This window comes from Parambassis ranga, chromosome 17 (genome assembly GCF_900634625.1).
Source record: "Parambassis ranga chromosome 17, fParRan2.1, whole genome shotgun sequence".
Lineage (NCBI taxonomy): Eukaryota > Metazoa > Chordata > Actinopteri > Ambassidae > Parambassis > Parambassis ranga.
In genome coordinates, this window is record NC_041037.1 from 8024647 (window position 1) to 8035778 (window position 11132).

General features: G+C 44.3%; 1 protein-coding gene across 1 annotated transcript; it reads left to right on the plus strand.

The window, feature by feature from the left end:
- Positions 1-244: 244 nt before the first annotated feature.
- Positions 245-10869, plus strand: cbarpa (CACN subunit beta associated regulatory protein a). Its single transcript, XM_028427957.1, has 10 exons — positions 245-354; positions 2638-2709; positions 5566-5711; positions 5889-5950; positions 6064-6226; positions 6513-6693; positions 6769-6912; positions 7412-7610; positions 7727-7919; positions 8004-10869. Exons 2-10 carry the CDS (start codon positions 2662-2664, stop codon positions 9877-9879), a joined length of 3012 nt encoding a protein of 1003 aa, XP_028283758.1. The 5' UTR covers positions 245-354; positions 2638-2661; the 3' UTR covers positions 9880-10869.
- The last annotated feature ends 263 nt before the right edge of the window (positions 10870-11132 follow it).

The window sequence follows — 11132 nt, forward strand, 5'->3', positions numbered from 1 at the left end:
ATTTGGGAGGCGCACAGGGACCTCTGCGGAGCCCCCGTGTCCAGGCTCCTGTGTCCAACATGACTGATCGTGATTTATTCCCCGCAGGAGCGCGGACAACGCAGACATATGGGACAGCCCTGATCCGCGGGTTTTTGGAGGAGAGGAGAAGATGCTGCCGCTGCTGATGCTGAGGCTGCTGCTGCCGCTGCTGCTGAGCGCCTCCGGCTGCGGCGCATCGCTGTAGTCAGTCAGAGCGGGGGGGACGCTCCTTCAACACACGCCTGTACAGACCGTAAGACACAGCACATCTGGAGCACATCAGCATTGTGTCACACTGTTACGCAGTAATCCTGCCTCCACACGGCGCTGACGGTATTTAAGCATCATCAGCATCATTACAGTTAGCGGCATGAGTGTGTTGATGTGTCGTCCATCTGTCTGTCTGCCTCTAGTCACAGCGAAAGATGATGTGAGGACGGAACATGTCATTAGACCATAAACTCACGCGTGCGCACGCACGCACACTGTGGATTATATATATTGTCGGAAATCCACTCACTGCAATTACTTACCAAATGAATTCATGCTTGAGGCTAATCGCTGCCTGATATAAAACTACCGCCGCCATTATATAACAATCATTTAATATCATTATGCTTATTTTTTTCTACATTTGGTAAAAAATCGAAATAAAGTTAAAATTGAACATAAAAAAACATAATATGAATGATGAAGTAAATAGGTAAAGTAACTAAAATAGACAGCTATATATTATCAAAAATTATATTCAAATAAAATAAATGAATAATATAGGATTTTTATAATTACAGTCCAAATAGTTCACAGTATATGTGAATCATGCAAATCACCTAGTTTTTAATTTGGATTATTTATCATATTAATTTACATTCATACAGGTTTGACTGACGGCATGGAGCTTCACTGCCTGTCCTTTAGTAAGAGGAGTTTCCCCATCAACATGATTATTGATTGGCTAATTAAATGTGTGAAATTAGTTTAAAATGGCTCTTTGTTTCCAGTCTGTACCAGTGCAGTGTTTAATTGTTCTTTAGATTTAAACCAACTGTTTGTCATCCAGGCAGTAAAGAGAAGACAGATGTTTTCACCACATCTGTCCCAGGGGGATAAACAAAAAAGAAAATCAGGCAAGCAGAAATTTATGTGACATTTGAGTTTTTTTTTTCAATCAATAAACATAAACACAAAAACACACATACAGATACAAACAGTACACAGTTAGTGTGTGTGTGTGTGTGTGTGTGTGTGTGTGTGTGTGTGTGTTTTCTACTTGCTATTCTCAGCTCTGTTCATTGTTACCTTGAGCTGCTGGTATGTATGAGACATTACATAAAATATGACTCTCACATGGTGAGGGAATGTGTGGTGCAGTGTTACCAGCATGTGTGAGGAATGCAATCATGGGCTGATGTTATACAAGCTGCACTCTGTGTAAATACTTACGTGCCATCAGCTCTTCTGGCTTCTCGCTGCCGTCTCTTACACGTTGCTGCACAAACACTCATTCTACGAGAGGAGAAAGAGATGGAGGTGGGAGGTGACAGGAAAGGTTACTGTGCTTTCTGTACTAAAACTCTGGACACGGGGAGAGTTAATGCACAGCAGTCAATCCAGAACACAGTTAGGTTTACATTTTTGGTGTGTTAAAGGGACATTACAACCGTTTTATTCAAGATAATCAGCTGATAGATGTTGTCTTGTTTCTGAGGAGAGCTTAACCCATGCATATGAAATCATTTGTGATATTTTTGGCTTAAAAACTGTAAAAAAAGATGTGGATTTTGGATGTCACACTGGACTCAAGGTTAATGTTCATGAGTGACATAAAGCTGGTAAGGTCCCGCTACCGCAGTGAAAAATTCATTCTCTTCACTTGCTTTGTAAGGTAGAGGGTCACACAGTGAAAAACTTTGGTAATTACTACTTACACTAAGCTTCTAACCTGTTTAAAGGGGTTAAATCAATGAGCTAGGTCTACAACACTGACTTTCAGCTTAGAACAGGACATAAAGTCCAGGTTTACTGGTGAAAAGGGGGCTTGAATGCACCCTTTCCTGCATGTACTGCCTTGCTGTCTCAGAGCAACATCACACCAAAACACTGTGGGACAGCAGTGTGTAATAATGTTGTATAATAATGAAACAGTTAGTCTTCATCCCTGCAAACTCTTTGATGTCGGTCAGCTCTCTGCTGTGGGTGTATCTGAGATTAACATCCTAAACAACTACCACAGGACTATTCTCACCTGGGTGTAAATCGATACAGTTATTACCCTGCTACACAAAGATGCACCCACACCTTTCTGTGACTGGTCACTTGAGCACTTAAAGTTGTTAATAATGCATGAGTGTTTATGGCACAAGTGTTGTAATAAACTGCTGGGTTGCAAAGCAGTTGTAATAAATGTCACCCACTGCAGTGAAGTGAGAAATCAGGCCTTACTGCCTAATTACAGAGATCAATTCAACTCTGTTTTTGGGCTTTGTGAAAATAATCCTATTGATCAAATCTTTTGTTCTGAACTCTCTGTCAAGAATAATCATGTTATTGTGTGCAGAGAAGCAGCAGATCCCTTTGACATTTCCCATGCATTTTATCTTTCTTCATCCTCTGCAGGGTTCGCTCACACTGACCTGGACCATGAGCAATGATCTGCCTGTTCTGACAAGTCTGACTGAGAACTCCACTGTGAGTATACACTGCTGCATCAACACCATCAACACACACTGTCCACACCTTCACAGAAACATGATGATTTCAGAGTTTTTCACAATTACTTTACATCCAAACCGTGTTCCTGTAACAGATATCACCTCCCAGGTGGAGCAGTGCAGGACAGCATGATCTGAAACCAAAGAGGATTTAACTCAAAAACAGGATTGTGTGTGTGTGTGTGCTGCTGGCTTTGTGTGCCATGTAGCCTCCGGATGATGAGGGTATTTGAGCTGGTGTCAGTTATCGGACAGTTAAAGGTGTCTGCGCAGAGGGAGAATTGACTCCACAGAGTGTGTTAGAAACGTGGCCTGAAGAGTGGCGAGGGGCGCCGGCTGATTGATTGTGTTGTTCTTCCCGTTCAGCTGAGCTTGTAAAAACAGCAGATTTCATTAAGGTACAGATGCCTTGACAAAGTCTGTGTGCCGCACACACGTAACACAGTGGGTGTATCAAGGTGTAGCTATTATGGTGTGATGGATGTACTGTTATGTGTTTCAGCTGGATATGGGCTGCAGCGGCGTCTAATGAACATAAAATGAAATTCCGTGTTCAGCTCTAACACATTGTTGCCTGAAGCAGGTTTGAACATGACTAAAAGTGTGTTTCATGGCACATAATCATCAGCTTTTTTCATCATCAGCAGAGAATGACAGTGTCTTGGTGGCATTCTCGTCTATGTACAAACTCGCTGCTGTTCGATTGAGCCTATCATTGAAGCTGACACAGACTGATTGATGCTTGTATGTCAGAATTACAAGAAAAGCAGAGTCACCATAAAATCTGCACGTTTGGCTGTTTTATAATACACCTCTATGTGCAGCTTTTCTATTCTCTGGTTGTTGCTTTACTTAAATAGATAATGTGGGGTTTTTTTGTAAAAACCTCACTGCTGCCTCTAATAAGGTCATCTTCATCTAAAAGTCAGACTGTGCTCTGAGAGGAGCTTCTCCACGCTGTCGCCACCTTTTCACATTTTTATATATTACATAACATTACATGTTGCAATAGATAAATCTGTGGTGGCAAATGGAGCCTAATTATCTTCACTTTTTCTTGAAACCGACATCAAAAGAAGAAAAGCCAGAAAAGTCTTGTGTGGGGATTGCTCATGTGTGTCGGCATCCTCCTCCTCTTCTTCCTCCTCCTCCTCCTCCTCAGATTCCATTTTTAGCCTGTGGAGGCCTCATTTCCCCCTCATTGAGAAGAGCTGGGAAATTGAATTAAGGGTCTTGCTGACGTTTCGATTAGCATCCCCAGGCTCACTCAGCCAAGACTGAGAGTATTAATCAGAGGAGAGCAGTTTGTGTTGTCTATGTAAGAGTGTCAGGCAGAATGTATAGGAGTGTGTGTTTGTGTGTGGAGGCAAGAACGTAAGAGAGTATTTCAGTGTTAATACCACTCATTAAATATTACGGCACTTAGCTGACAGTGTAATGCTACAAAGACAAGGGAGAAGAATCAATTACTGTCCCAGCAGGATGAAGAGCCACTGCAGCAGCAACACATGACAACACAGATACAGGAGCTTCCACCTTACTGTGCTATTAAAGGAATGAGTTATGAGCTCCAGCTATGCAATGGAAATTAAATTGATGTTGTGCAACCTAAATGATAAAAGGCTAGAGAAAGGAAAAACGGTGTTCAATCAGTGTCTGAGCGCAGATGTCGTGGCTTGCTGAGGTGGAGAGAGGTCAACAGAGCACCTTTGGTTTGGTATTTGGTGAATTAATGCGTAGAGAAAAAGGAAGCAGGGAAAACCAGGAGCCAGCTATGCCCCACTCACAGCTGGTAACAGGATTACAATCTGTAATTTGGTGAAACATCAACCCTGATGGAAACAAATTAAACTCACACGCTGTGTAGAAGGACTGGGAGCCCTGCAGAAAACTGACCCAGGCTTGAATTATATTAATTTAAAGTGATTTAAGGCTGGTAAATGAGACAAATGAGATCATTGTAAATAAAGAGACTTACAAGAGATTATTAGCACAGTTTCTGAAGAGGAACATATTGATGTTTGGTTTCCACACATGGATGGGTTTGATAAGTTTGTGGTTTATGATAGAATCGTTCAGAATTAGAAAATCTAGAACACTCCTCTACATTTACATCCTCAGTCCAAAGATTGAGGAGCATATGGACGCGTTCTGTGTAGAAGTTGGCATCTTTGACATCCAAAAAAAAGGTTCACAGCACCAGTTACAAGATCATGTCATCTGTCTAAAGGGCAACCACTGACCTCTTCATCCTGAGGAAGCGGCTGATGCTTTAGAATAACTCTACATAAGTTCATTTTTTAAACTTTCTGCACACTCCAAACTAAAATATATTACTAAAAATATACTAAAAATATTTAAATGTGACTGTTAGATTAAAACATCAGCTCATCTCACACCTCTAACATCTCGTAAAATATATGATTATATGATGTATTCATGATGTGGTTTTCTAATAAAATGTAATCTACATATATTTAGAGAAAGTACTTATAATAAAAGCAGACAAATCCAAATTACAGTTTGGAGTCTGAAGATTTGTGATAATGTACTAACACATTTAATTTGTAAGGATAATGTTTCGAGATGACAACACTACCCCCTTGTTGTCAGAAAGTCTTTTAGAGCAGCTTTAAGTTAACGTAGAGTATAAAAGTCAATTATCAGTAATCACTCATGAGTTTCAAAGGTTAAAGATGCTTTATGAAGAATGGTCCTTTAAGTCATCACATTATAATGTATGTTTTATGATCTATTGAGGAGTGTGGTGCTAATATCCGATTTTAATAAACGTACTCACATGAGTCCATGTTCCATGGTTGTGCTCCATCAGGACGTGCCCATCTCGGCTGGCCAGGTGGAGAACTATGTGCTGCTGCTGGTGTTGCTGAGCATTTTTGCCGGGGGGACGCTGGTCCTGCTCTCCCTGCTGCTCCTCTTCTGCCACCGCTGCTGCATGGGTGGGCGCCGCTACTCCAGGTAGGCACTACACCTGCAGAGTGACAGACTGTGTGGGAAACATACAGGGATTACAGAGGCTGCTCAGATTTGGACAGATCTGCATTAAAAGCTGCACTGAATCTGAGCTGCAGTGTGATGAGGCAGTTTTGCCTCTGTGTAGGTGCACAAAGTGTAAAACTCATTTTCTTCTTTCAGAGCGAGTGATGACCCTGAAAAGACAAACACCACTTATGCTGAGGATTCTCAGCCCACACAAGGTCAGGGCTGAGGATTTTATTAAGTCCTTATATACATGTGTTTTGGTCTGTTGCCTCCTCTAATTCCATTATCTCGCTCCCTTGTGTGCGTCCTTGTGGTTTTTGTCACTCAGAAATCACCATTCGTCTAGATGAATCAGATGCTCTCTCAGCCTCCAGCTGTCATGATGGAGAGTCGGAGAGATTTGTCTCCACCGGGTCCACCGGCCGCAGAGTCTCCTTCAATGAATCTGCACTTTACGAACAGGAAAAAACGACTCAGGACAAAGGACGAAGGTACGCTTCACTGAACTGAATGCTACTGGTACAATAAGCCCCTGAATGGAATGGTAAATGGCCTGCATTCCTATAGTGCTTTCCTGCCTACTCAAAGTGCTTTACACTACTTTGCATTTGCCCTTTTGCACATAAAAAAGGACACACACCAGTGCTGCAATCACTGGGAGAAACTCTCTCATGTCTCTTGGCCGAGGACATGACAGCATGCAGCCAGGACTGGGGATCGAACTGACAACCTCACAGTTCGGAACTAAGATCTGAGCGGACTCATTCTCATCCTCAGGTACACTCTGACAGAAGGAGACTTCCACCACCTGAAAAAGGCCCGGCTGACCCACCTCCACCTGCCTCCAGCCCCCTGTGACCTGAAGATCCTCACCATCATGGAGTGCGACTCCACAGAGAGCAGCACCATCAACATCAGTGAGACTGCAGCCCCCAAACTGCCCCTCACCATCTACCAGGTATGAAATCCTGAAATCACAGCAGAGATCAGCTGTCACTGCAGCAGACTAACCTGCATTCATTCCTCTGTCCAGCCCACAGAGAGGAGGGTCCCTGATTGGATGGGACAGAGTCTCAGTGGGGGTCTGCCAGGAGATCCACACCACTCCATCATCCTGGACCAGGGTCCCAGACGCTCCTCATCTGTTGTTAAACCACAGCACACACGCTCACAGACCGTGAGTTTTGCCACTTTGCGTGTCAATAATATTTGTGTAAGATGACTGGCTAAGTTTGAGGATAGTGGGTGAACATTACTGTCATCTACCCTGACAATTTGAAACACTATGACCAAATTATTTTTTTTAAGTAGCCCAGTGAGGATACTTTTATCAATCTTTGTTCTTTTGCTGAAATTAGCACATTGTCTTGAACCAAAAATAGCTCTTCTTTAATGTAAAACCTGAAATCCTCCGTTTACACCACTTAGACAGAAACACACTCACATAGATAGAGTTGTATCACACGCAGAGAGAGCTGTGAAAAGCAGCTGCCACAGGCTCATACCCACTGATGCACTGTGACATCAGCCATCACAGCAGCTGAGTGACAAAATGACACACTGCTGTCCCCTCCGGGCTTTGCCTCTGCCCGTCACGATTCATCTCAGTGTGTCTGTCCCTCCGCAATGTGTCATCACCTCCCTCCATCCTCCTCTCCCTTCATCTCTTCTGTCAGATGGAAGCTATCGGGGACAGAGGAGAGGCTGAGAGTGAAAGTGGGCTGAGAGGAGAGTCCGCTCAAGCTCTGGGCCAGACTTCAGTTCTACATTTCTTGTCTAAACTGCGCCGCCACGCCAGTCTGGAGGGGGCCGGGCCTTATTTTAAGAGGTGGAAGTTTGACACCAGTCACAGGGCTGCCAGTCTGGATGCCAAAGGTTTGTACATGTCAGAAATGGAGAAGTAAGATTTGATGCATTGGTAAAATGTGCAAAGCAAAAACCTAATGAGAATGAGAATGAGAAAAACCCCTATATGGTGATGCTTTTACCAGGATCCCCCAAAAGAAGGCCCTTTCAGAGACAGAGAGCTGCAAGTGAAACCACCGATTACACCGAAGATGATTCTTCTCCTCTCCGAGATGAGGTCATCGAATCTTTCACACACACTCCCATCCAGACCTGCGGCCTCCAGTCCCTCTCTGCAGAGACTTTGTCTCATCCTTCATCCTCAGTCTTCCTCAGCAGGTTACATTCCTGCCCAGAACACCATGACTTACACCATGTGATTTCCAGAATTACTAATTAACTGTCTGTCCTCTATCTGTGCAGGCTAAAACTGGATGCCATGGTGGAGGTAGGTGGTGGCAGCACCAGGAGAGAGGAGCTCGGCTTGCCATCAGATGGCTGCCATGACCAGAGGCGAGACGATGCCACAGTCAATGGAACGGGAGAAGAAAAAGAGACAGCGTTTGGAAGAACAGACACAGCAGGAGATGGGCAAGAATCAGCAGATGATGACGACTTATTTGAAGCACAAAAAGAAGCTGTCATCCAGGAAGGATACAGAGATACATCAAATAAAACTAAAGACACTAAAACAGACAGTGGAACAGCAGATGTGAGGAGCAAGAGTGAGGCAGAGGTAGATGATGGAGATGAGGTGGTGTTGGGAGCAGAGGCCAGACGAAGGACTGATTCAGGCTCTTCACTTTCCTTCATGATCCGCCAGGAGAGCTCAGAGGCGCCTCCTTCCTTGTATAGAGACATCTGGAGCCTGCGAGCCTCACTGGAGCAATATGCCTCGTCAGACCAGAGCAGCACTGATCGGGAGTCCATCCGCAGTGATGCAGACAGTGTCTCCTCCCTTGGTGGTGCAGGAGCTCGTTCTGGTCTGGACAGCTGCTTGTCCCAAGACCTGGATGATGAGCCTGAGGGAGAAGGGGAGGGAGAAGCGCTGGAGGGAGGAACCAGAGGGGCATCAGGTTTAGACAGTGAGACTGGAGGTGGAGCTGGAGGCGAGAGTGAGGGGGGAAACAGGAAGCTCCTTCAAATGGACAGTGGTTACGCCTCTATTGAAGCACCATCCAGGGCACCGGAAGAGATGAGGCTGTTTGGGACTCCTGGAGTTCCTCGAGGGAAGTCGGCATCAGAGAGGAGGTTATTTTTCACCAGCTCTGGTAGAAAAGGTTCTGTGTGCGAGAGCATCGAGGCCAGGCTGTTTCAGGAGGAGCTGGAGGACGAGATGGCTGACAGCACAGTGACTGATGGGAAACTAAAGGAGAAATCTCAGACCGGCAGCCAGCCTCTCACCCTTCAAGAACCTTATCAACTTCTGAAATCACTTCATCCTCAGAAACCCCCAGAAGCTCAGTCACAGCTGATGTCTCCACTGATGAAACCGATCACACAGCCCCCCAGTCCTCACCGGCCTCGCCTCCGCCGCCGAGACTACAGCATCGATGAGAAGACAGACGCCCTTTTTAATGAGTTTCTTCGCCACGACCCACGGTTTGACCAGCAGGACTCCCCGTTACGCTCCAGGCACCGATCCAGAGTTCACCTCCGGAAACAGTGGCAAAGACATAAGCAATACAGTGACCCAGGGTCAAGCTCTGGGGGAAGGTATTCCCCATCTTTAGAAAGGCAGAGGTTCACTCCACTGAGAAGGGGTGACAGTGCAGGTTACCCTCTGGACACCAGGTATCACAGCACCCTCTCACGCATAGCGAGTGCTGCTGATGAAGAGGCCAGTGAGGTTGCAGCTTCTGAAGAAGCAGCCAAGGAGAGAGCAGAGATCACAGATCCATCAAGTGAAGCAGCTGCAGGAGAAGCCGCAGAAATTGCAGCTGACAAAACATCAGAAGAACTCGACACAACAAAATGCAGCTCTAGTTGTGCAAATTCGACTGGTGATACTAAAAGCTGCCAAGCCTCTACAAACACAGAAAGCACAACCAGCCAGTCTGCGAGCACTGTGACTTCACTCATGGATCCACGAATCGACAACAGGAACAACAACAGTAGTCAAGCTATCCTCTCAGAGGTTTCCCTGCAGGCAGAGAGCAGCCTGACAGACAAGCTGGTCATGTCAGTAGAAGAGAGGTTGTACAGCGGCTTGCGGAGCACAGAGAAGCTTGGCCAGGGAGGAACAGAGCGAGTGCTCACTGTGTCTCACACAGCCTCACCTGGATTCAGTCCCACATAATCCTCATAATCCTTTATTTCAGATCCATAGTCTATAGACAACACATCTGGACACAAAGCTCTGGAGCATTTCAAACATTCTGTGTCTTCTAAGGACCCTCCTGATGCATTTCCATTCTGACTTTAACTGCCACTGTGATGCCATGTGACATGTGATCTCCCTTTCTATTGGTAACCATTCCTACAACCATTAGCTTTGAAAGTGTAGACCCCACCATGAGAAAACATACATATTTTCAGACTTAACTGTGAATTTTTAGCATGCTACCGTAGGTTCCAAACAACGTGTTTGTGAATACTGTACAGTTTAACTTAACTAAAACAAAGAGCACTTTGATGGGAAGAAAGATAATGATGGTGTTTGTCAGCCATTTATCTCATTTTAAAACCATATCCTCAAGTGTCCTTCTCGTCTCAAGTCACCATGAGGGCAAGTGTCTGTGTGAGAGCTGCTGTGTTTGTGTGTGCTGATGGAAAGAACAGCACTGTTTAAGAAAATAATATTACAATAAGTCAGTGTCTGGAAGCCTCTTTCTCATAAACACCATATCTCCATAAATTAAAAACAGATGGGATATCCAGACGATATTATCAACATTTCTATGCTCACATTTCACCTTGTTTATATTTGTGTTAGTCATCAGTCCCTGTTCATAATTAAGGAGGTTGTATCCAGGAGCTTCCAGGGATTCAGGTTAGTCGAATGAAGACTGATGATGCTTAGAGTGACTGACACAGGAGGCTCTCAGAACACAGAGGTTAAAACTGAACAGTGTCTATTTCCAAAATCCCCCAAAAGAAAACCGATTACGCTGATTGCTACATAAAAGTATGATAAAATGATTTATATTTTCTTATTGTTAAGAAATCTCCTGAAAAGACTCAAACATACAGTGAGTACAGTGAGTCCCAAAAAGAACTATTTCCTGTTGTTCCTGCTGCCAGATGTGAGGACATCTGCAACTTAAAATACTCCCCTGAAAACACACAATGTGACCATTATTTAAATTTCATTTACCTATTAATCTTTAAAATGCTGTTCCTACTGCTGAGTCTCATAGTTTACAGAAAATAATAACTATCAATGCACAAAGACTTTCTTTAGCTGATGATGCATCATTGACTCAAACAAGATTCACCGCTCATCCCTGTGTTGCCAATCAACTATGGTAACACCCAGTAGAAGAAGAGAGGCATCAAATCTTCATATCAGACAAGCTGTTTGTTTTGATTGATAATAAATAGCTAATCTTT